Source organism: Sceloporus occidentalis, unplaced genomic scaffold (genome assembly GCF_023333645.1).
Source record: "Sceloporus occidentalis isolate IW3139 unplaced genomic scaffold, rSceOcc1.0.p SCAF_31, whole genome shotgun sequence".
In the NCBI taxonomy this organism is placed as follows: domain Eukaryota; kingdom Metazoa; phylum Chordata; class Lepidosauria; order Squamata; family Phrynosomatidae; genus Sceloporus; species Sceloporus occidentalis.
In genome coordinates, this window is record NW_028317011.1 from 336926 (window position 1) to 363314 (window position 26389).

Sequence of the window (26389 nt, forward strand, 5' to 3'; positions counted from 1 at the left end):
AGTCCCACCATGTTCTTGTTCCTGAGACTTGATTCCATTGCTTGCCTAATACAAAATGGTGGCTATTTTCATGTTTCTCTATAATGGATTTGAAGTTTGTCCTGTACTCCACAAACCTCTGGAATCGCTCAATCTTAAGGCACAAGCCCTTAAGTAAAAATAATTCACAATTTATACTTTTAAATACAGTGAAAAATGTAATTTTATGTATATTGATTTGAAAATAGATTAAATGGTGCTCTTCTACCAAACACTTCATTAGCCAGGTGTAAGGTGTGCTCATGTATCCAAATTTACATGGTCCATTATATATCCTATATTTCCATATCTAAGGCATCTTTTTTTGTTTTTCCAAGTCTTTCCTTCTTTTCCGTATGTATTTTTTGCTTCGGTAATAACCTTAACATTTTCCTAGATTCAAATAATTCCAGGTGAAAGAATGCTATATTTTCAGAAGGACATGACATCTATTCTGTCTGCAGACACTGTGCTGTTTTTTTGCAGGGCTGTGGAGGCTGATGGCCTGAGACTCAGAAGTTCTTAACCGGTGGAACTGTTCAATCACAACATCATATTCGTATATGGAAAGTACTGCAAATAAAATGAAAATCCATAAGTAAATAATGACCCACAATTGTAAATATTTAAGTGATTACTACAATCCCTGATTTTGAATTGTTTTATGATATATTTACATACCTCAATGTCATGTTTAGGAGAGTCGCTTGTGGCAGGAGAGTAGGAGCTAGCCGGAGTGTGGTCTCCGATCAGAAAGCACTTACTCGACTGCTGTCTCCTGCGCAGTCACGTCGGGTCGTGAACAGTACAGCAGATGTGTGGTGCGGCGCAGTGTCTGTGCTATAGCTTAAATGCCTGGAACTGCTGTACATAGGCAGCCTAGTGGTCCTTAGTTTGTCTGCAAGATTCTGGCGTTCTGACTCCTGTTTCCCAGCAAATCTTACTCCTGGCCTGTTTGACTCCTCTCTACCTAGTGATTTTGTGTCCTGCTGACCTGTCCTGTGCAACGTACCTGGCTATTCCTGACTACCTGCTCTGTGTACCAACTTTTGCTATGTCTGACTACCTGCTAGGTGTGCCGAACCCAGGATTTACCTGAGAAAATCCGGAGCTTTTGAAATCATGTTTTCAAAATCAGCAAATGCAAGTTTCCCATCCCCGTCCATGTCAGCTTCTTCGATAACTTTCTCGCACACCAGAGTGACTTCTTCCTCCTCTAGCTCCTCTCTTGTCACCTTATTCAGAGTTTTCTCCAGATCTGACTTACAAATGAAGTTGTCCGTGTTGAAATCTAAAGAATATAAAATAATGGTTCACACAACATGAATCGTGATCAATGTTTGTAGTTTGCGAGCAGTACTGTTCCACAGAACACACTTTGGTATGTAGTAATCAAAATCAGGGCCCCTCTTTCCATAAAACACTATAGACATTATACCTATCCTATCTTTTTTAATGTAAAATATTGTTGAGCTTGCGTTTGAGCAGGCAACTGTCTTTACCAGGGGTGTCTTGAATGTCAGTCTGAACCCGATTACAATATGATTGTGGTTTCTACCACCCTAGATAGTTTAGGGAGCTTTCCTCTGCTCATACTGTAAATATATCTAATCATTAAAGCTAATAGTTTATTTGAGCCCAGTTTTCTTCATTCAATTTGTTCCTTACAGACCCTGTACCTTGCCACATAGACACATCATTCACTCAGGTGACATGAAGTGGCCCTAGACTGGTTTGTACTTATACAGGGATCAAATTGATCCTCACAACTGCCACTGCCCAAGACTTGTTAATAAATTCATTGTCTTGTTTCTTCTGTAATCACTTATTTTTAGTTTAGAAAACCAAGTAGACAGTTGTTCCAGTTCCATTTATTAATTTGTCAGATTTGACTACAGGGGAGTTACTAGGTCTCCAAAAGATCTAGGGCTAGAGCCCATAGCATACACATGCACACAAAGTACGTGTGTGTGTCTATGTGTACATATATATATATATACCCGTCATGACGGGGTTTTTTTATATAGTAGTGGGGTTGCACCGGGTTATTGTGTGTGTGAGCATGGATGTGTAATTGTATGTGTCAGTATGGGTGTGAAAGTGGGTGAAATATGTGTAAGTGTGTTTACATATGTGTGCCAGAGTGTATGTTGGAAGGGGGGGGGCAAAGAAGGAACAGACAAGTTGTGAAGTTGGGGGGGCCCAAGGCAATTTTCGCACCAGGGCCCTGTGGTTTCTGGTTACGCCCCTGCCGCCGACATGTATCTCTGTCTTTCTCACCCCTGCAACAGTGCAATCCTCTATCATCGCCCCAGAATGAGGAACGCTTTGCGAGTGTAGAAAGAAAAAAAGCAGGATGGCAGCTTCAGAGACTCTGGGCTAAAGCATACTGTTACTGTTAGACTACCTCTATAATTCCATGTGATATATGTGATAGATTACCATAAATCTTAAAAGCGTAGATGGCTTTAAGCTCCCGGGGTGCCATTTCACTCATCACTGAGAACATGTCAACAAAGTCATTGAAACTGAGGTTTCCTTCACCATCTTCTGAAAAGGACTGCACAATCCTCTCTTTGAACGGATTCTCCTGTAAAGGAAGGCAGGGCATGCTTATGGAATGTATGCACTCATGTGTAACAGTGCCATTTACCAATATCACTTCTCTATATTGACAGATTATTTTATGAGAACATATTGTATAGTTAGGGAAATATTGAAAATTGCTTTAAAGTAACTTCCTAACTGATGTTTTTTTTGTTTTATTTAAGTATTTCAGTGATTCCACACCACTCTGATTGTATATTTGTTTGGAACTTTGCATAGTGGAGAGCAAGTATATTTACTGATTTATTTGTGATCCAGCAAAAAACATAGGTGGAAAGCAAATGAAACCCAAAACATTAGGGATTTCTTGTTAAATGTAATATATATATATATATATATGAGCTTTCTTGGATTTTAGAAGAAATAAACTGTAATTTTTTTCCAGGATTCAAGTAGAATTGAAAGCCATTTAATGAAGGTGTACACAATTTAATCTATTGCTTTCAGCATCATGAAATGTTTTACTTTTCGTGTGAATATGAGTTTAGCCAACAGTCAATAACTCATGGAGACTTGACAGTTGTTTATTTTTCCTCTTATTTTTCCTTGATCAGACACTTTTTTCCGTGCCAGTGTCAAAGGCAGAGCAAACTAATGTCACAAATGTTGGCTCTCATCACGTTTTAACTATTATACACAGCCCTCATACACTATATGGACATCAACAGGCACTTTTATGACATCGCAATCTAAGTACATTAACATTAATATGTGGTTGGTCCTTTCTTTTGCAGCTATACCAGCTTCCACTGTTCTGGGAAGAATTTCCACACGATTCTGTGAGACTTCTTGCCCATTCATCCAGTAGAGCATTTGTGAGGTCAGGCACTGATGTTGGATGAGAAGGCATGGCTCGAAATCTCTGTTCCAGTTCACCCCAGGTGTTTGATGGGTTTGAGGTCAGGGCTCTGTGCGGGTTGGCCAAGATCTTCCATACCAAATTCATCTTACCATGTCTCCCCTTTTGCATACCAAGTGGGACCAACTACATATTATGTCTATGTCATAAAAACCCCTGTTGGTGCCCCAATACTTTTGTCCATATAGTGTATAATACAATTTAGATACATAAAACCCATCCCTATGTTAGGTTGTGCATGTCACAAACTCTAAAGCCTAGCATTCTTTCCTAACATTTCATTCATTAGTGGTTCTGTATGCTTGTTCTACTTGCTATACAGTACTAAGAGATGTATTGGAACTTGCATAGTAACATACATAATAACTTACATATTCTTTACAATGATGCCTGGGAACTTTATGGCACCGCCTAGCTAGAGCTCTTCCTTACAGATGCGGGCAGAAAGCAAACTCTGACATCAGTGGGTGGACACACAGTTTATTGACTGTGAAATGTGTGGGGATTGGGGCTCTACTCCCTCAACCTAGAGTTTTCCAGTGGTGACCCGGAGACCCGGGGAAGCGGAGCTTCTCACGGAGTCTCCAGGTAAAACACACAGTGTTCCCAGGTATGCTTATAAAATAGTATGTAATTCTTACCATAAGCTCAGGCATGTTAATAATAAGCTGCATGGGCAGTTTGACATCAGGATCATCTGTATAGTCCATGGGTACCATGTTAGGAGCCAGCTCGTAGAATCTCCCATGTAATCTGTAATCACCACAGACAGAATAATGTTTATACCGGATATATCTATTTAATCAAAGAGAGTGCAGTACTAACCCAGAAGCTGTGTGAAAACACCCATCAACAGGGCCCATTCGCTACTAAACAACTGCCAGCCCAACTGTCACACATTTTGTGTTATGTATATAGGTCTCTTTGTACTATTGAATGTGCAACTATACATTAATATATTAAAGGGAGGGGGTTAAGGGACACTCCAGACATCATATGCACTTAAATGCTATATATATATACACATCTTTAAATGTATGCGCTGACCTCCATGCAAATACATGGCAAGATTCTGCAAAATACCCTATGCGTTTGCCCTGTTGCCCAACCACCTGCTATTTTGTGTGCAGGAGATTTGTTCAGCATGTGATACGAAGCACTTACAAAGTACTTTCATATGCATTGTTTGTTTAAGGGGCTGCCTGGGACACTGGAGTGTCCCTTTAATATTACTTAAAATTACATATTGGGAGGGAGTACATTAAAGACAGAATACCTCAAAACAGAACATGTCAATCCCCCAAAAGAATTTGTTTGTCCTATTTGGTAAAATTACATGTAGACTCCAATGATGACAAATATTATAACAGGAAGACAGTACGTGATGGAGATAGATTGCCTGCATACATTGTCTTAATAAGACTGCTTATTTTCAGCAACAGACAGGATGTCTGACATATACTGGCCACCTATCTTAAAGGTGTCAACATGAGCACATAATTAGCCATAGATCTCTGCCATTCTGTGCAATTGTAGAGAAAATGTCCTTGAAAAAAGACCTCCATGTGCTAATAACGATCTATAGTTGATGAATGTCCTCCATTTTTCTAGGACTGTATGCGGGAAAACAGTTAACACCTTTTTTATCGATTATTATTGCCAGCTATCTTCCTGGTCTGCAGAGGACTCCTTCAGCTTTATATGTCTTGTTCTTGAAACATTTCACATATGATTTGAAGATGTAGATGGTGCATAAGGTGTTATGGTTACTATTTTAGGATGCTGCACATACGTGTAGTAGAACAAACATCTATCCTATTTTTTAATGGCATAGGCAATGATGAATCCAGTTGGCTTATATCCCTATTATATGTTGTCACCCTACAACTAATAAGGGCTTCTAAGTCCTTGGGAACATTTACATTTAGTTAGGTTTAGGAGGGAGTAGGGTCAATACCTCTTGAATAGTTAATAGAGGTGGGAATGGGATTCAATTTGGATTAGTGATCCAGAGAACAAGGGTAATTATGCAGATAATAATGGGGACGTTTTCTAAAATAAGAGATAAAAATTTTAAATCTTGTTTTTAACTTAATTGCTTTCCGGTAATGGAGACAATCCTAGTTAGCATCACCCATTACTACAGTGTTCAAACAGGAAATGAGTGTGACTAATCCACGGAAACCTTCTGTATGCGATTATACAGATAATCTAAATTGTACGTTTATGTATAGTGCATTACACCCAATTTTGTCTTCTAGAAGTTAAGTTAATTTTTGCAACTTAACATTAAAACTACTATTGGATCATTAAGCTAATAACTCACCTAAGGATTTCCTTTCTTGTGAAGAACGTACAGTCCTGCAAGAAACAAGCATTTAATATAATTTACTCTATTTATTTAAACACCCTATTTACTGAAAAAAGCCAGGATCTATATAAAATGCTGCAACTTCTGAGTTGTGCTTCTAAATGTGTTATAGTCACGTACATGTTGAAAGCCTTCAGCTGGGATGCAAGCAATGAAACTATTAATGTCTTTATTGACTTTGAAACAAAATAAAATGGAACAATTACACATTATTAAAATACATTGCAGATATACAATGAGCTGCATTATTTTCTTGTAATAAATCAATGAACATTATTACGCTTGATTTCACAAGAATAAAGTAAATCTATAAGCTATAAAAGAAAATTTCAGAGCAATTGTCAGGGGTAAAAATCCTACCGAACTGGTGCTACAAATTGCTAAACATTTGCTGGAACCATTCTTATTTAACATTGATTGAAAGACTAAAGAACCACTCATTGCATTAATATCTGTGTCTTTACACAGCCAAATAAAGCATTTAGGGGGTATCTGCAGGATGAATATTGTGCTTTGGGGATACAAAGGGAAATGTAAACAGTTGGACAAAGGTAAGAAGTCACACAGCAATCGACTAATCCTCAATATAGTATGGAATAGAGTATGAAATAGATTATGCTGTACAGAAATTCTAGCTGAACTGGAAATCTAGAACATATGACGATACTTAGTAGATCCTAGGACTATGATATTATTCAGTGTTTGATCATATACTATATGACTGCATCTTTGTTAAAAATCAAATAGGGAAAAGAAAAAATGTCGGTGCGCTAAGCTAGTCACAGGCTCAAATAATACAAATGTATAATACGAGGCCTACCTTAACAGGTGTAAGCATGCTGCAAAAACAGTGTATTGGCTGTACAATGTATACAAAAAAACAAAATACTGTCTGCGCTTCTTACCTTAATAAAGTTGGCAACAAATATATAAACATAATATAAATGAGATTTATTTTGGTTACTAAATTCAGCTCTACTTGCTTGTGATTTAATATACCATGGCTGGGACCTGATTAGGCCCCTGCCTCACCTATCTCTACATTACGGAAATGTATTAAAGAGCATCTGGGGACATGTGCACAAGTGCTGAGTTTCTGTATGGGAGAGCAGCAAATGCATAATAAGGGAAATGGTGAATGGTGACAACGAAAAAATAATGAAGATTTATAGCTAGTTTGCTTCCAAATGTTCTCATGAAGTTAATGTTCCTTCTACAATATTCACTAGAGATTCTGAGAATGAGAACTTTCTGTGACCTTAAAAGCAGCAGTGCATTAATAGCAGAGCTAGGCTAATTGAAGGTCCAAGATTACACTGACTCCCAGTGCTGGATGGATGTGTGGCCAGAAAATGCTGAAACTACCAATGACCTGTAGGGTTAATATATCATATATCACGTATATCTCTTAATTGACAATAATAAGATGCAATCACAGATGAGCAGATCAATATATAACTATAAGAATAGAACATCATTTATGTTTGTCACCCCATTTCCGCTGTGTCTGTCAAAGAACAAAAGGAGTCAACCTCAGATCATGGCTCTCATAGTGTTCATCAACAGTAATAAATAATAACTTGTGAAGAAACCATACAAGTGATAAAAATGGATAGTCATTTTACACCTGTTCTAGAAGAACACACAAAGCATATGTCCATATGATGTGCAATTGCTGAACTTCTAATCTGATGCAGATCAGCATATAGAGGTGATATTGTTACAGCATGGGAGAACAAACGCAAGAATACATAGATACACTACATGGACAAAAGTATTGGGACACCTGACCATTACACCAACAGGGACTTTATGAGATTTCATTCTATATACATAGACATTAATAAGTAGTTAATCCCCCTTTGCAGCTATAACAGCTTCCACTCTTCTGAGAAGGATTTACAAAAGATTTTGGAGTGTTTCTATGGAATTTTTTGCCCATTAATTCTGTAGAGCATTTGTGAGGTCAGTCACTGATGTTGGGTGAGAAGGCCTGGCTCGCAATCTCCATTCCAGTTCATCCTAAACGGGTTCAATGGGGTTGAGGTCAGGGTTCTGTCAGTCAAGTTCTTCCACACCAAACTCATCCAATCATGGATTCAACTATCAACCTTGCTTTGTGCATAGGGGGGACAGTCATGCTGGAATAGAAAAGGGCCTTCCCCAATCTGTTCCCACAAAGTTGAAAGCACAGCATTGTTCAAACCCTGATTTCAACAATTAAGAGGTGTGTCCATATAGTGGACACACACGCATTGTTACATCTATGTTTTAGTTTTTACTCCTTCCCTTGCCCTCTTACTCCCTCCCTCTTGCACCCTGCTTACCCCACTGGCAGCCTTCATACTGTATGAGCAGCCTCGCTTTCACCACACATAACCTTGCGTCCCTGCTTCCCCATGCAAATCTAAAATTGTTCACAAAGGGCCCATCCTGGTTGGAAAAACCCTGTGAACAATTTTGGAAGCGCCTGACCAGCCTGCCCTCTTAAGGCCAGCCCTGACTCAAACCTACATGTGAAACAAAAGTATCTCTTATTCTCATTTAGTATTTTTGATAAAAAGAAACACTATTACTTCAAATATTCAGAAATGTCTTCCAAAGGCTTACACCACAAAACCAGTGTCAAGCCTTTTTTTTGCAATATCCTCCAGGATGACCAACTGCAGTATCATATTGAGACTACTAATGAAATGATAAGATTTGGGCCTAAAGTAAAATCAATGTTAATTTTATAACCACAGTTGCGTAGACTTACATGAATCCTGCTGATAGATTGCCCCTTCTCATCTTCCAGCACATTAACCCCGATTTTTTTTATGTAACATATTATCAATATTATTTTGGTTCATTAACTCCCCTTGAAAACCTGGTGTACACTTGTATGCAATCTCTCAAAGAATATTATAATACAGAATTCCAACAGCCTTGCAGTCAACTCAATGTTTGCATTATTTTCATGTAATGTCTGTATAAATATTAGTCTATCTACATCAACAACAGAATAATTGTAATGTATAAAACTTTGAACTAGAAATGATAGCCTTTTTCATTATTTTTGAAGTATTTACCAACCATCCTTCATTCTTGTATCTACGCTAAGGAATGAATTCTATTTCTTCTGTTCAACTTATCTTCCTTTTTCTCAAAACATAGTTGTAATGTAATTAAGTTTTTTTTAAAAAAAGCAACCTGCCTCAAACAATGCTTAACTCATTCAATTAATTTCCCACAAAATATTAAGTAATCATTCTAGGCCCCATGTATATGCTGTTTTTATAGATTTATGTATTACTGTGGATTTATCCCTATTTTTTAGTTAAACATGTCCAATATGAGGAGACATAGTGATCTAGAACAAACCTACAATATTTGAAAGGGTAAGTAAAAGCCATAGTGATTCAAGTTCATCATACTTAAGCTAGGACCCATGTTTGCTTGGATTGAACACATAAACTTGTGGAAACTAAGTATTAGGAAGTTTCCCATGGGTTTCGCTTCGTACCTGCATGAGCGACTTAAATTCAAACAAATGAAGTGTTTCCTCGCTGCATAGATAAAAACTCTAGAGACATGTAAATGTATCATTGCTAATATATAAATATATATATATATATGTATGTGCATATATTATGCATATAATAAGTTATAAAGTTTTATAAAGTTTTTATATAGATTTAAATAGGATATATAACTTATTATACACATATAACCTGTGCTGTATTCATATAGGAAATACAAATGTGCAATGATACTGTATATATTTATAACACAATATATCCCAATATTTGACTGTGTAACAAATGACATATTACGGGTGTGTACACATGGAAGTACAATGAATATTGATATAAAGTAGAGTATGTATCCTCTTTACCAGAGATGGGGAAATCTAGGAGCCCTGTATTCATGCTTTCTAACGTGTTATATTATTTATTTATCTTAAATAACATATCGCTTTCTGATTTCAAAATTTAGAATTGTGTATTAATGTGTACAGTGTTCCTCTGCGTAACAAAAAACGCACAACAAACATCAATGCATGGTGTTAATGTACAATGCATTAATTACTAATTATATATAAGACAAACAAAAATGACAATTAAGAGACTTGTAGGAATGTAAGAACATTTTAGAATTTAAAGAGCTGTTTACGCCCCACTACTGTCACTTAGTATTCCATTGACTCGTTTACTTACATTTGACCTAACCCATGGGATTGTGTATGAAGAACAGGTGCTACGTGGTGATGTTACACAATGTAAACATATGGCAGCTCATAGGTTAATGGGGGAGGGGAATTAATACTCTAAAGTTCCAGGATTACCCTCTGCCGTCCTCAAAATTAATTATTCAGGCTTGTGCTAAAAGATACGATAAGATGGCATGGTGTATATAGCAATGCAGTATGACTTCTCCAGTACAGTGTTCTGTATCTTAATACGATAGTGAGGCCTCATGTTCACCACAGACACAACCTCCCTTGCCTACAAACGTTTAATCACTTTTCCTGACTCATTCACAATAATTTATCTAAACATACATATCTGCACTATTTCTTCCCAATGCCTAATAGCTTATTTTTAAATATCTTTACACTGGTTTAATATTTCATTTTGTTATAAGATGATTTCCATTTTGTCATTTTCTATGTTAAGATTCAAGTGTTTTATAACTTCTTATAAAAGTTTGGAGCAATGCAGGTAAAATAAGTTGTGATCCATCATTTTTGGGCTGCCCAAAAGGAAGATCTCCAGCAGATACTGAACTATATATTCCACGATTCTTGACCAGTTATTAACTATTCATTGTAACCCCTAATCAAGAACCTCATAGTTCAACGAGTGACTGTATGTCTCCCGAGGTCTTGAAGTCCTCACAATTCTGGATCACCAACTGTCCTTCATGATTTATTTAAGTAGTGACAGTCATCCCTGGATATATCCATTCCAGACTGACAATAACCAAATGTGTCTTTGTGGCATACCACAAACTACCTGTATTTATCCATACACACAATCTTTTACCTCTGTTGAAAAAGATCACACTTAATAAGCATGCGATGCCTTTCAATAAACCAAAGATCACATAGTAAGATGAGTTGTTACCTAACCTGTAAAGAACACAGATGTCCATCCTTATATTTAAAGAAGGGGCCTCCTGGGTCTGTGTGGTTCCACATCACACTCTAAGAATCCAGTCCCACTACAAGGTATTGCAAACTCCTTAAAGCTGGATCTTAGTAAGCCTTGACAAACACCAAAAACAACTTAGGACACTGCTCCTAAACAACTAGTGCATGCATAACATTATGTATAGGTTTAGCTAAATGCAGTACACAACTGCCAAGCACACTTATCACTGGTTCACAGTATCCTTCTCAGCCCTTCAAGCCCCATGCCTCACCATATGACACACATCCATAACCTCCAACCTCCACAAGCTGGTCTACAAACATCTACCAAGAACCTACAGCATCTGGTTCTCAAAAAACGATATATATATATATACTGTAATACACAATCGAGGCCTGGAGGAAGAAACCAGCTAATGGCTAGTGAGTGTGAGTCACTGAGCACTAAGCTTTTCTTCGCTGTGGGTCCACAAAACAACAACTTAATGGATGTTCTTTAAATTGAAACATAGATGTTATTTACATAAGCTCTGCATGTAAATACACTGAATACATCAAATTATTTACAAATAAACATTGGAGATTATGTTTGAATTGATATATACCGTATATATATATATATATATATATATATATATATATATATATATAAATAATGGTGTAATTGTGAAACACGCGCATAATGTGTTTTAATGCAGGTTTCATATGCACTTATATAGCTTAAGATACATACATGTAAACCTTGACATTTTTTTTATTGAAATATTCCCATTTCAATAAAACCACAAGTATCTATAGTAACTCATGAAGATCATCCCCCCTTTATAATAATGTTAACATACATATTTAGCTATATACCTATTAGTGTTTTTCATTTACACAATTATTTAAATATATCATTAAAAACATTGCTTAACATCACTAGCAGTCATGTTAGGTCATCTGTGAACAGAATCTCTTACATAAGGGATGGGTGATTGCCAATTTCCCCATAGTTTGACAGCAGCGCTCTGGCTCCCTTACCTGGTATGCATCTAGCTGTTCATCAGTAAATATAGTTTGCTTATTGCCCATGATAGATGAGGGGTCCTTTCTGTTGTCGTGAAATGCATCACACTGGGAGGGGCAGAAGTGTTTCCTTGTGTATGCATTGGCATTTACACGCAGGCAGCTTGAGCCAGAGGTGATACAGCCTGCATTGGGGTGGCTGGATGAAGACAAGGAATCGGATGGAGCACCGAATGCCGTTTACATACAACCATGCCTACAGGTGGAAAAGGCTCCGTTTTCCTGAGGCTGGACAAACAGGATGCGGCTCCGAACCAATGCTGATGATGCTGATGCTGTGCCCTGTGTCATCAGCCTGCAGTCTCCTGGATGTCTTACATGAAATAGCTGTGCATCAGCAGGGCAAACCCCTCCCACGGACATAATATCGCTGCACCTACGCGATTCATATCGCTGCACCTACGCGATTCGCCACAAGGGGGCGCTGGAAACAACTGCTTGCAGTTCTTGGAGAGACACCTAGTTCAAAAGCTAGAAACCAAACATATGGGGGTTAATTCACTAAAGGGAGAGTTTGCAGGAGAGCTGTGATTTGAACTCCTTGCCCAGAGAGCCAACCCTATGGAGCTTCTGCTACAGAATTAAAAGTTGATTTATGCCCTTAGAGTTCTCAGATAATTTATATAAATGACAATGATGGTATTTAAAATAAAGATGTTGGTATCATTTTTGAAAAATGTTTGCAGTTTTTCATATGATGATTTAAATACAGCTCATGAAATTTACAAAATATACCCCAAAATATAAACGCATGTTTATATGCGCCGGGCAGGCAGCGGGCTTAGGATACAGATCCCCCACAGCGGTGCAGGGGACCTGCACCCTACTCTCTGATACGCTCAGACAGCCTCCCCTGGGGGGAGTGCCGGCACGGGAGATTGTCTAAGCGCAAGACCCCGGGGAGTCTGAACCGGTAAGTCGGGGGGGGGACCTCTTGGGGGCAGAGTGGCAGCATATCTCAGGGGGGATAGAGTGGCAGCATATCTCGGGGGCAGAGTGCATATCTCAGGGGGGATAGAGTGGCAACATATCTCGGGGGGGCAGAGTGGCAGCATGTCTGGGGAGGGCAGAGTGGCAGCATATCTCACAGGGGCAGAGTGGCAGCATATCTGTTCCACTAAGTGTTTTGTTTTTTTTTAATAAGAAATTTTTTTCTTTAAAAAAGCACCTAACTTTTAGGGTGCGACCTATATTCGGGTGCTGCCTATATCCGAGCCAATACGGTATATATATATATATATATATATATATATATATATATATATATATATATATATACTGATGGGACCATGGGACTCACCAGTCTGTTGCCTTACAAGAACATGCACATGCGTTGCTGACAATTGATGCAAACATATCCCATCAGATGCATGAGGACACAGAACCTACTCATCTCTGGTATTTTAACTGCATGTTTGAAACAATGGTTTAGATTTGTTGACTAAATGACTTACAGGAATTTTTAGAGAAGAGGTTGTAGTCCCTAAAGTGGCACTGAGGACTGGTCACTTTTTGTGGCAATAATCTGTCCTTTCCTTCTCCCTGGGCAGGCATCAAATATTTTTTTTTTGTTATATTCCCGCTGGGTACAGTATTGATTGTTTCCAAAGGTGATGCATTTCCTGCCTGCTTCTCATTTGCAACTTATTTCATTACTCTAATATCTCACAATATTGTTCGCCCCTAAGATTTATACCCTTCTGAAGATCATATATATATATATGGATTCATTTTAGATTCTGGCCCTGGGCATTACGCATTGCCACAGATCCATGTTCTAAGCAAAGACCATAGAAAATAGCAATCATGTAGAAACTGTCCACTGCCTTTAACAATGACCACTATGGAAGCGCCCCTTTGTGAGAAAAAGTTATGTAAGTGTATAGTGGTCTACATCTGGATTATTACATAAAATAATAAAAACATCTTACAAATTAGATGACTGGCCTCAAACAAAACTATATAGGAATAAACGTTGATACACATATCGTCAATGTAACTGAAATAGGAGGCTTTGGAGACTCATTCCTTAGAAGTGAGGTATTTCGGGATTCTTGGAGTTCTTGCAGAGTTTGGCTTTATAAGGAGAGTATTTTTTCCTTAGTTTCCTTGTATTTTTAAGTGTGATTTATAGTATACTAAACGTGAATTCACATATGCTATTTCAGAAGCTTTTCTGTCTATGGGACCTGGTGCAGGTCTGCCTCCAGTTCTAAGTACACAGCAAACACATTATTGGAAGCACTAGGGTGATCACTGATTCAAGCCAAAGGGCGTTCTGGCTTGACCAAGGTATGCTTTAATATGATATAGTAGTTATGATTTACTATTATATTGTAGTGTAAACAGTCTAACATGTATTAAGGCATGCAGGGGTAACTTGTTTTTTGTAACTAAATTCTACTATATCATATGTAAGTGATTCTCCTATATCACATGTACCAAGGTGAAGGGATTGAAAAGGGGCAAGGATACCTAAATAATTTACCGTATTTGCTCGATTATAAGACGACCCTGATTATAAGACGACCCCCCAAAATCTGAATATTAACTTAGGAAAAAAGAAAAAGCCTGAATATAAGACGACCCTAAAGGAAAAAAGTTTTACCAGTAAATGTTAATTCATGTAAACTATTTTTTTTAATAAAAGCTATGATTGAGAAAAATATTTTTTTTGTTTTTATTTCTTGTATTTTCCAGCCTGTCCCCCAGTTACGCACATCTGCCCCCAGGCTTGCCACACCAATATGGCACTGTGGCCCATGATATGCCTTTTAACCCTCTATATGCCACTGTGCCCCATGGTATGCCTTTTGACCCCCTATATGCCACTCTGCCTCCAGAAATGCCTTATACCCCTATATCCCATTCTGGCATTTAGGGGGTTAAAATGCATATTATGGGGCAGAGTGGCATATAGGGAGGTATAAGGCATTTCAGGAGGCAGAGTGGCATTAAGGGAGTTAAAAGGCATTGTATAGAGCACTCTGCCTCCAGAAATGCCTTATACCCCTATATGCCACTCTGGCATTTAGGGGGTTAAAAGGCATATTATGGGGCAGAGTGGCATATAGGGAGGTATAAGGCATTTCAGGAGGCAGAGTGCTCTATTAAATGCCCCCTTAACGCCACTCCAGAAACTAACACACACACACACACTCTCTCCCCCCCCTCCCCTCTCCTCTCTCCTCTCTCCCCTCTCAGCCCTCTCTTACCGGTGCTTCCAGCCGGGGCAGCGGGTTGACGTCGCCTTCTGCTGCAGCCGGAAGGAGGTGGAGTTGGCAGCGGGGGTTTGTATGCGTCCGTCGCGTATACTTTCCCCGGCTGTCAGAGATCAGAGATCTCTGACAGTCGGGGAAGGTCTACGCGACGGACGCAGACAACCCCCGCTGCTAGCCACACCTCCTTCCGGCTGCAGCGGACGTTGTCTACGCGGATCGCGTAGACGTCAACCCGCTGCCCCGGCAATACAGCAGGAAGCACCGGTAAGTGTGTATGATGGGGGGGGGGGGGGTGAGACAGGAGGATCCAGGTCCCCTGCAGCGGTGCGGGGGATCTGGATCTTAGTCTCCTAATCAGACTCTATTTGAGGTCTGATTAGAAGACGACCCCGATTAGAAGACGAGGGGTATTTTTCAGAGCATTTGCTCTGAAAAAAACCTCGTCTTATAATCGAGCAAATACGGTATATGTAACCATGAAATCGTAGAACATGGTTATTTCAGCTGCAATTAAATCCTAAAGCACTTATGTTGGAAATGCTGCAGAGCGTGTATGTTAAAGCAGCAAAAAGTGAAAATGGTAAACTTGTTAATGTTAAGTCCTTGGCTTTATTTTTGTCTGTTCACTTGCTATGTATTATGTCAGATTGGACAGAAACACCATCATTCCATGATGGTGACAAAACACTGAAAAAAATGCGTAATTAATAAACGTATCTTTTATTTGTATATTTGATCCCATATTAACAAAAATAAATATAGAATAAATATCATACCAGCCTCGAGGACAAAGAAACTGCTTAACACATTTTGCACCAAAGGCGTTTTATCAAAACATTAATATGTCAGATTGTAGATAATTTGCCTCTTTAAAAAGACATTGCAACCTTCAGGGCCAGATTGGGGATGACTAGGCGGCCCTGGCACCTTTAGGCCAGTGGCTGCTAAATAACATACATGCACCTTATGGTTTTATCCTTTTGAAGCATGAGCTGCTCGTATCCAGTTGGCGGCCGCACATTGCTGTCCCTAACCAGAAGCTACCCAGCAACCTTTTTATCTTTTCTTTTTTGTTTTAGCACAGTTCACATAATGGCTGTTTTTTTGTGTGTATACAAAACACTGGCTAAAATAATAAACTCAGTTTTATAAGAAATACAGTGGTCACAAAGATACACATACTGGCCTCTTAATGCGTGGAAAATAATTTTTATGTAAAGTACAAGTGCTACCTCACTAATGTCTAATAATTGTAGCTAGATGCAGGAGCCTCCGAAAAATGCTTAGTGTTTATCTATTGTTCATAAAGTGCATGCCTATTCACTAAACTATCAACTGACTGATTAATAGTTGGACTATATTGGCTTCCTCAGCCCTTTGTCTTTAATTGATTTTTTCTCTTAAGGAGAACTTATGTTGAAATTCCCATTGGCATCTGAATTTTATCACCTCAATAAATCTAAATTAGACCTTCTGTAAATTATGCCCTAGCTGACCTTTGTGCAGTCAGAACTCATTTTTAATATCATACAAGTGGAATTTGTAAACAATTGCTCACTTCTATATAAAACTGACTGGAAGTAGGGACACAGTAGGGACACAATATGTATATAGGTTGAACTTGATGGACTTTGGTCTTTTTTCAACCTTATGAACTATGTTACTATGTTACTATGTTACTATATAATAGAAGCATAAAAAAGAGTGGTTGTGTATAGAAAATATTTGACAATAGTTTACAATTACTTTGTACAATTAAAGTTACAAATTTAGTTTTTTTTTAACTTTACAAAATTACTTTTGTAGTTAACGTGGTAAAGTAGCACCAGTTTACCTATAACAGCAGCATTTTTGTCTATGTATATGGGTAATTTAATTATTTTGCAAGTTTTTCTAATAGATCAGATGTGGGAATGTTTGGAGAGTGTCTCATTTATCCAGACACAGACAAATTCTAAAGTACTGTTTGGAACCTTTGACCATACTGGTTTCGTTATAACACACGGTGCATTGACCTTCCACACTGGCATCAATCCTACTGTCCGGACGTGTACCTGGGATCAAGAGATAATCATTAATACGATAATATAATACTGACGGGGTCAGTAATCCCTCCTTTTTTTTATAAATTGTTTCCAACCCCTGAGGAGCACATCATTGAATGCATTATTACAAACTTTAAATTAAATGCCCAATACCAGATTCTTTTTTGTTCTGGGATTTCAGTCCAGTAACCTGAATCCACCGTGTTTAGTTAAAAGGTAGTCCAGAAACTAAAAACTAAACACAAAAATATTTGTTAATATGCACTCCACTCATCTTCCATAATAAAGCCTACATATGTCTGATTATATGTATAACTGGTTTGGCGCTCTTTCATTGGACTTTACAGTAACATAACGGACCTATGTTCGCTGTGTATATATCAAGCAGTATACACCGTTATATAAATACGTCACAGCTATCTATGTTGACATAGTAATCAGTATTGACTACCTTTCAAAGCAAATGCCTAATAACAAAACAAGAAGCATTGTTTATACGGTATTATTAGCGGCCTATAGCCTGAGCCTCACTCGCTCACACGCTATCAGGCTTTCCGTCTGTAAATAAATTAACAGTAAACCAATGGCTCCCTCTTTTACAACGCTAGTTTTTACGATAAACACGCCTCCATATTAGTAAGCCCGTAAACTTTATCAGCAATAAACTACCGGTACAGGGGAGGATAGGACTTCCGGTAGCATAGTGGGCGTGGTAGATGTTAATGACTCCGCCCCTTTCTTGATCCTGCATGAACATGGCTGGCAGCGCTTGGAGGTCACTGGTAAGAGACTGCGGGTTCGGTGGTCACAGCTACACAGGACGGCGGAAACATGGGGTGTTAAAGATTTTGTCCACGTTCTTTAAAGGCACGTTAGAGAATTCATAGATGCAATTGGGAAGCATGTTGTGGTTCCCGGGGGTATAACGAAGTCACAGATTTCGTGTCGTTCACTGCAGGGAGACAGTATGTAATGGTGTATTTTGGGGGGTTTGTGTTTAGAAATCCCACTAGCCGTAAAAGAGCTGCGTTGGCAGGCATCTTCTTGGTATTTACGGTTTTTAGTGGTCACCTTGCGTGGTTTACAGGAAACACGGATGGTGACTCTGGCCGGACACACAGTACTCACCGTTCCTGCAAAATAAACAGAATACTGAAACACAAGCTGATCGCTATAAATGCATGCAGCGCGCTCTGGCATGTTAGTTACTATTGCTAAGTATAGCAGACAAGCTGGCTCCGTGGGCAGTGATGTGTGACACTGCCATTGATGACAGGGAATACACCGTGATCTCTATCACGGAGCAGCATAGGTACCCTGAGACAGGAAGGAAGTGCACGATGTGCTGGGAGGGCACCTTTCCCGGCTGCATTCAATAGACGCCTGCACTGCATAGGTTTCTATTATGTAGACAGTTATTGTCCTGCTGCATTTAAATGGCCGTGTATTAAGGCTAATATACATTACATTATCACATGCATTGCGTCACGATAGAATGTGTATTAGTGGGGAAGGTTATCGGTGGGGTCGCGCAAGGTTGACAGCCTAGTTTAGTTTCCTGAGTCTTTTAGGGACAACCTGTCAAGGGCTTCAGTTTAAGGCGTGACTTTTTTTTTTACATGACCCTGGCATTGACAAAAACAACGGCCCAAATCTGCTATTCTTCCTCATCCGTGCAGAGCATTTCTATGTGAAATACTCTGCAGGGAGTTTAAATTCCATCCTTTTTCACACCGATGACATGCTAGCCTTTTTGGCAGACTAGATTGTGGCACAGTTCCTCCCTGAGCCTTGGTAGCAGGGCCTTGCTGCAGACGACGAAGCGGCTCTGGAGCTTTAAGGCTAGTGGCCATCAAGATGGAAGTGTGGCCGACGGCTGGATATGAAACGCCGCACGCTATGTTTTTATGCTCATGTGGAGTGCAGCCAGGGATAGCCAGCTGGCGGCCGCACACTATAGCACCAGATGCATGTAGAGCGATGCCAGTCATCATCCAGTTAAATGTGCCTGACCAACCCCCCCCCCCCCCACTAGAGAAGATATGTAGGAAAACGCTCCCATTAAAAACAATAGAAAGACTTTTCACACAGGGGTCCGTAGCGACCTGCAGTGTAAATAGAGTAAGCATACCATGTGCATGGGATCATTTTACACATCTCCTGCATGGCATTTAGGTAGGAGGGGTGGAGAAGGAGGCAAAGCATCTGGAGAGATTCTGTAGAATCCCCCTCATGCATTTGCAAGATGGACAACACAGAAAGATACTACATAGCTATTGTATGCATATAAGGGCTTTAAAGGGATGCTCAATTGTGCCAGACAGCATCCTACAAAAATAATTCTAAATTCAGTATTATAGGAGAAGCTGCAGCCCCACAGTGCACTGCCTCTTATGTGGTGTTACTTTTTGCACCATTGATAAGTGAAATCAGTGGCAGCGCTTTGTGCTCATGCGCAGTTAGACCCCTTCCCCTGGAATGTCGAACGTCGAATTCTCTGCAAGACCCTAAAGATGCTTCCAAGTTCTGGATTCCTGTAGGGTCATTAATGCAGAAATATACGTGGACTATATGTAAAACTGCAACTACCATTTGTCGTAGCATCCTTGTGTTTTACAGAAGGCAAGACAAAACCATTATTGGGAGTGTTCTGACTGCGCTAAAATGAAATCTAATACCAAAGGGTTTTTTCTAAATTTACAGACATTTCTGTGTGGTCTTTCAAATAAGAGTAACTTAATAATTTGTAAATTAGTAATATATGACATCATTTTGTATTCCTCATTGAAATGATTTGTGATGACCAGTGAATGTAACCTTTGGGCTGTCTCTGTTTCAATTGCATTGTTTTGAGATTAAAAAACTTGTTTTTTTTGGTAGTGATCTCCTGACAAATATTTAGGTTATGGTGCACAGAGATATCTGATATTAGTGCGTGACTATTTGGGCTTATGATCGTTATTCAAACATGTTATAGCTACCCATAACGTTGGTCATTATAAGTCAGAAGCTATATCATATCAGTGTTCTATAAACATTCCTATTTATGAAAATGAATGCTATTTCCTTCTGTTTCCATAATGATACAGGTCACCCGACTATCGGGAAAAGTAAACCAATGCATAAATGGAGCCCGGCCCTATTCAAACCAGGTAAGTAACCAGGTAACCGTATTTGCTCGATTATAAGACAATGGCTGTTTTTCAGTGCGAATCATCTTACATTCAAGGTCGTATTATAATCAGACCTCAAATAGAGGTCTGACTACAAGACTAAGATCCAGATTCCCAGAGAGCTGCAGGGGACCTGGATCCTCCTCTCTGGCAGCCGGTGAACGTTTGCGGGATGCGCACAGACAACCTCCGCTTGGGGCTTCTATGACCATCCGGTGCTCAGTCATAGAAACTCCGGCGGAAATACCGGCAACAGCATCTCGCAGACCTCCACCGGCCGCCCCACTACACACCAAGGGGGACAAGTCTAGGGATGCACTAGTAAGTCGGGGGAGGGGAAGAGTGGCATATGGGGGTTATAAGGGCTTTCTGGAGGCAGAGTGGCATATAGGGGGGTATATAAGGGTGTATAATCGAGCAAATACGGTATATCGCCCTTGTTATTAATATACCTTACATATCTTCTTTACAGATGCAGACAGTTACCTTGATACCCGGAGATGGTATAGGGCCAGAGATTTCGTCTGCTGTCATGAAGATTTTCGATGCAGCCAAAGTGAGTATAAAACCTGCCCCCTTGTTTGTGTATTACATAATCCACATTTCATTGTTTTTGCTTTAACATGTTACCCTTATTGTTTATCAATGTTTTTCTTACTGTTATTAGTGAAATATGCCTTCCTCCTGTAGCATCTTTTGCCGTTAAAGTTGCAAATAATGTATTCCATGCATTGAAATCTTTCACATCTTTCCATATAATATGTCAACTCCAGGAGCACTGAAGCCACAATCCATTCACATTTAGGGCTGAAACAACTAATCGATAAAATCGATAATAATCGATAATGAAAATCGTTGTCAACAATTTTCATTATCGATTAGTCAAATCGATTTTTATCGATTATAAAAAGAGGTTTTTTTCAGAGCAAACGCTCTGAAAAAATCCTCTCCTTCTATAATCCGACCTCAAAAAGAGATCGGATTATAACACCAGAATCCAGATCCCCCGCAACGCTGCAGGAGACCTGGATTCCCCTCACTGTTGGACGGTCTCTCACTTCCGACTCTCTCCCCCCTCCTATACACTGCTCTGCCTCCTCCCCCTCCCACTCTGCCTCTCTACCCGGCTCCCTGGTGTCCTCTGAACCTCCGTTGCTGACAGGAGGCAGAGTGGAGTATGGGAGGGGGGAGGAGGCAGAGTGGAGTATGGGAGGGGGGAGGAGGCAACGTGGTGTATGGGAGGGGGAGGAGCCAGTGTGGTTGGGAGGGGGAGGGGTCAGAGTGGTGTATGGGTGAGTTATAGTGGTGTAGGGGGGGTATTTTGAATTTCAGGGCATATCGATATTAGGCATATCAGGGGGGCATAAAACATATCTGGGGGTAAAAGATATATCAAGGGTCTCAGTTGCTTATCACTGGCATATAAGGAGTATAAGGCATATCGGGGGCACAGTGGCATCTGGCATATAAGAGGTATAAGGCATATATGGGGCAGAGTGGCAAGCTGGGGGTCAGATGTGTATAACTGGGGGCAGTTTGGTAAATAAAAGAAAATATAAACAAGGTTTTTTTCTCATAGTTTTTATTAAATATGAAAAATAGTTAGCATATGAATTAATATTTACTAATAACTTTGTATTAAAACCTAGTTTGAGAAACACTGTGTTTGGGTTCTTGTAGCTTTTATTATTATGTCAGTAAAATAAGAAGGTGAATAGAGAGAGGCCATTGCAATAAAGAGATGAAAGTGTAAATTGTAAGTTTTTTATTACATTATTTTAAATTTAAAGAAAATTGCAATTTTTTATCCGATTAATCGAAAAAATAATCGGCCAACTAATCGATTATTAAAATAATCGTTAGTTGCAGCCCTATTCACATTGCCTCCTTTGACTATCTGGTAATGCTGGTTTCATTTTAGGTGTGAAATTAGCAAAAACATTAGTGGTTGTTTATTTTACGTATAGGCCCAGAACATTAGTGATTTTTTCTTTTTCAGAATAAGGGTATTGCTCAATATCTGATTTGAGTTGCCCCTTCCACGTGTTAATAAATATGTATATGTTTTATGTGCCCTAATGGAGTCAGTCTGTGCTAGAGAATGGTCCCAAAGCAAGCTCTATTGCCAAAGTTGCTTAGTTATCTTTTGTTGCTTTTATTAAGTCCAAAAACTCAGCTAGAACAATAGGTGTGGGACAGGGAAGGTCAATCCCACCACACTTGGCAGACAACACAGTGCAAATTATGTTGTCATAATTACTTTCACAAAAAAACCCAAGAAGAATGCACATGAGGGATAGTCATTATCTGCGCTTTCTTGTCCACAATGTACACAATAGATAGGATGACTTGTTACTATAATTTCAAAGTTAAAAAGAAAAAGTAATGAAATGTTTCTCTTCTGCACGCAGGCTCCAATACAGTGGGAGGAAAGAAATGTCACAGCCATTCAAGGACCTGGTGGGAAGTGGATGATTCCTCCTGAAGCCAAAGAATCCATGGATAAAAACAAGATGGGCCTCAAAGGTACAGTCTTAATGATATATATTCACAAATAGGCTGTTCATGGGTGTGTGTGCTAAAGTGGCCACAAATGTAAGTGATGTGTGTAGGATAAACATGTTGGTTTTTGTCTTTGCAGGTCCTTTGAAGACACCTATTGCTGCTGGCCATCCTTCCATGAACTTGCTCCTGCGCAAAACATTTGACCTTTATGCCAATGTGCGTCCTTGTGTTTCCATTGAAGGGTTCAAAACACCTTACACAGATGTGGACCTGGTTACTATTCGGGAGAACACAGAGGGAGAATATAGTGGAATTGAACATGTGGTATGTTGCACTGCAAAATATGACTCTCTGTTCCTGGAATGTTGATATATGTGGTTGGGCTTTTGGCACAAATTGTGGTGTCTTAAATCTTAAATTTGTGTATTCAATAATACACAATATGGCAAAGGTCACTGGACCTTCAATAAAAGGTCTTTGGGCCGTTGGTAATGTTAGACAATGACATCTATGTTAGATAGAGCCGTAGATAATGATGATTTCTTGTGTTTCAGATTGTGGATGGAGTGGTGCAGAGCATTAAGCTGATTACTGAAAAAGCTAGCCAGCGGATTGCAGAATTTGCCTTTGAGTATGCGAGGAACAATCAGAGGAGCACGGTGACTGCTGTGCACAAAGCTAACATCATGTGAGCTTCTTTCCACTGAAGTAGGGGGGTGCATTATAGACATTATGGATCTAACAGAGCTGGAGCAGTGGGGTTAAGACCAATTTGTCTTGCACAATATGTACCCAGAGGGAAAAGATTTCTCCAGTATGACATCAATTGTGCATTTTGAGATGTGATTCATGATTTTCCTGCTTTTAATGAGATGCAAGTAGTGACATGCCAAAAACGCATGTTTGCAGGTGGTATTACAGTAGTTATAATTTCATTCGATATCCACCACTGCCTGAAAATTTATTATCATGAGTAAGAAAAAAAAAAAATCACTTTTTAACTTTAACTCTTCTCTTTTCAGGAGGATGTCTGATGGGCTCTTTCTGAAGAATTGTAGAGAGGTTGCTGAAAATTATAAAGACATAAAGTTTAATGAAATGTACCTGGACACAGTATGTCTCAATGTAAGGACATTAAATATAGCATCTATCAAGAATATATATATATATATATATATATATATATATATATATATATATATCATGTTGCAGCAATATACTAAGATTCACTGTGTTTCTTTTACATGTGATGTGTGTTTCCCTTTGCAGATGGTCCAGGATCCCACGCAGTTTGATGTGCTAGTCATGCCAAACCTGTATGGAGATATCCTGAGGTAATTTGTCATCAGATTCTTGTAGTCGCATACTCCCTTTCCAGTTTCTGAGGCCCTTTCACGGTAGCTAATTGTGCTGGAGAAAATGAAATAGTAACACAGACCAAATGTGACAGGGTGTCCCATAAAATGGGTGAATCAGCTGTAATGTGTCAGTGTTTACACCTACACATTGTGGCACATAGGTGTAAAAAAAATACTTTATATAGAAACACAGAATGTGATGGCTGATAAGAACCATTTGGATCATCTAGTCTAGTTTTTGCTGACTGTAAAAACACCAAATTGTATTTAGACTTCTGTCCATCGTATGCGTGTTTATATCAGTGTATGAACCGCACTATTAACAAAAGATTTGATTCCCGAGTACCAGAGGGCACTCAGTCATATTTTGTGTAGGTTAATTCAGTGGCACTAAAAATACTTAATCACAAATGATTCCAAATTTAAGCTGGTAGGGCTAAACCATAAAGATCATTACTGCATACTCTATCAACGTCCCAAACGGTACATTTGATGGAATCTTGTTGTGAGAGCCTTGGGATGGTAGTAAGAGGCGTTCAGGACTGTAAGTCATTAGGGGCACACAATTTACCATCATAGGCGGCAGACTTTGGTTTGTCTGTGGTGCAGTAGTTTCTAACATACTCCCTTGCACGTATTGAAAAGCAAGCAACTTAAGTCTTGGGTAGTTTTAATAAAATAGATTTGCCAATAATTTACTTGTTCGTTGCCTCTTTAAGTGATCTGTGTGCTGGTCTAATTGGAGGGCTAGGAGTAACCCCAAGTGGCAATATTGGAGCCAACGGAGTAGCAATCTTCGAATCGGTAAATCTGCAAGTTTTGTTGTTTGTCTGTAGCCCATGCTCCCGCTTACTGTAATGTAAAATTCTAAATTAGTCTTGTTGCTCTACAGTGTATGTGGCTTCTTATTCCTTATGTTATTCCCATTTCCTTTGTATGTAGAGAATATTTTGGTGTGACTGTATGTGTGTATGTATGAGTATAAATGTGTGTATAAATATGTATATGTGTGTGTGTATATATATATATATATATAATATATATATATATATATATATATATATAAAATATACGCACGCAACATACCATAGGAGATTCTTGCATTGTTTACATCACAGACCCGCCATCCCACTTTGTAAATGTGTCATCTTAGCTCTATTTTCATCGTCTGTATCTGCTTCCTATTCCATGTAGGTTCACGGCACTGCACCAGATATCGCAGGGAAAGACCTGGCTAATCCTACTGCCCTACTCCTTAGTGCAGTCATGATGCTTCGGCACATGGGTTTACAGGAGCATGGGCGGAAAATAGAGGCTGCTTGCTTTGAGACCATTAAATCTGGCAAGGTGAGAACCAATGAGTTTTTCAGTCTGATATTTTTAATATCGCGGTTAGTGAACTTTGCATTTTATTTTTCTTAAATGTATCATAAACAACTGTATGATTGAATATTTTAACTTATGTGATTATAGTACATGGTTAAATATTTCACCTTTGTGACTTTTCTGTCCCTTAGACTATAACTAAGGATTTGGGAGGAAATTCGAAGTGCTCCGATTTCACTGATGAGATCTGCCGCAGGATACGGGACAGTGACTAGCCTTGTTTGCTGCATTTCTTTCCGGATTGGAATCTGGCCAGCTGACATCACACGCACATTGTATCCTGCTGTTTCTGGCTTTATACATCAACATCTTATCCCTTCCCTGTCAGAAAGATCTGTTATGATAAGCAGAACACTCTGGCAGTGAAAAAGTTTAAATTGTTAAATCCAAGTGGAATTACAGCATGTTCACATGAAAATTTACAGGCAAAATAACACTTCTCATGAATGAGTATTCTAAGTTTAAGATACTAGATCCCATGTTTAATTGACCGACCATGTTCGTAGCTCTTAAGATGCAGCTTGGTTGTATATTATGTTAATGTGATATGAATCGTGTAAGAGCCTTTATAAAATATATTTGCTGCATACTGCAGTAGACGCAGTGTATTGTATGCAAAATAACTATTTAAAGTGCGTTCTTAA

General features: G+C 39.1%; 2 protein-coding genes across 3 annotated transcripts; one reads left to right on the forward strand and one right to left on the reverse strand.

Annotated features, from left to right (window-relative positions):
* Window positions 1-569: 569 nt before the first annotated feature.
* On the reverse strand, window positions 570-12063 carry LOC149298649 (calcium and integrin-binding family member 2). 2 transcript variants are annotated; one of them, XM_089487227.1, is made up of 6 exons: window positions 12013-12063; window positions 5811-5845; window positions 4126-4237; window positions 2461-2608; window positions 1114-1309; window positions 570-591 (listed from the first exon to the last, which is right to left on the reverse strand). In XM_089487227.1, the coding sequence occupies exons 1-6, from the start codon at window positions 12061-12063 to the stop codon at window positions 570-572; spliced, it is 564 nt and encodes a 187-aa protein (XP_089343353.1). The 2 variants fall into 2 exon arrangements, with proteins under 2 accessions (XP_089343353.1, XP_089343354.1); XM_089487228.1 differs by lacking the exons at window positions 4126-4237; window positions 5811-5845.
* Window positions 12064-18078: 6015 nt separating this feature from the next.
* On the forward strand, window positions 18079-25960 carry LOC149298650 (isocitrate dehydrogenase [NAD] subunit alpha, mitochondrial). Its single transcript, XM_089487151.1, has 11 exons — window positions 18079-18105; window positions 20413-20475; window positions 20969-21052; window positions 22908-23022; window positions 23138-23325; window positions 23556-23689; window positions 24024-24126; window positions 24271-24335; window positions 25079-25163; window positions 25554-25706; window positions 25877-25960. The coding sequence occupies exons 1-11, from the start codon at window positions 18079-18081 to the stop codon at window positions 25958-25960; spliced, it is 1101 nt and encodes a 366-aa protein (XP_089343277.1).
* Window positions 25961-26389: the final 429 nt, after the last annotated feature.

Coding starts and splice junctions, on each gene's coding strand:
- LOC149298650 (XM_089487151.1), top strand. CDS start 18,079: ATGGCTGGCAGCGCTTGGAGGTCACTG. Junction 18,106..20,412: donor GCAGCGCTTGGAGGTCACTG/GTAAGAGACTGC, acceptor ATAATGATACAG/GTCACCCGACTATCGGGAAA. Junction 23,023..23,137: donor AAACAAGATGGGCCTCAAAG/GTACAGTCTTAA, acceptor TTGTCTTTGCAG/GTCCTTTGAAGACACCTATT.
- LOC149298649 (XM_089487227.1), bottom strand. CDS start 12,063: ATGGGCAATAAGCAAACTATATTTACTGATGAACAGCTAGATGCATAC. Junction 5,846..12,012: donor AACAGCTAGATGCATACCAG/GTAAGGGAGCCA, acceptor TGTTTCTTGCAG/GACTGTACGTTCTTCACAAG. Junction 592..1,113: donor AAAGCTCCGGATTTTCTCAG/GTAAATCCTGGG, acceptor TTTTATTTGCAG/TACTTTCCATATACGAATAT.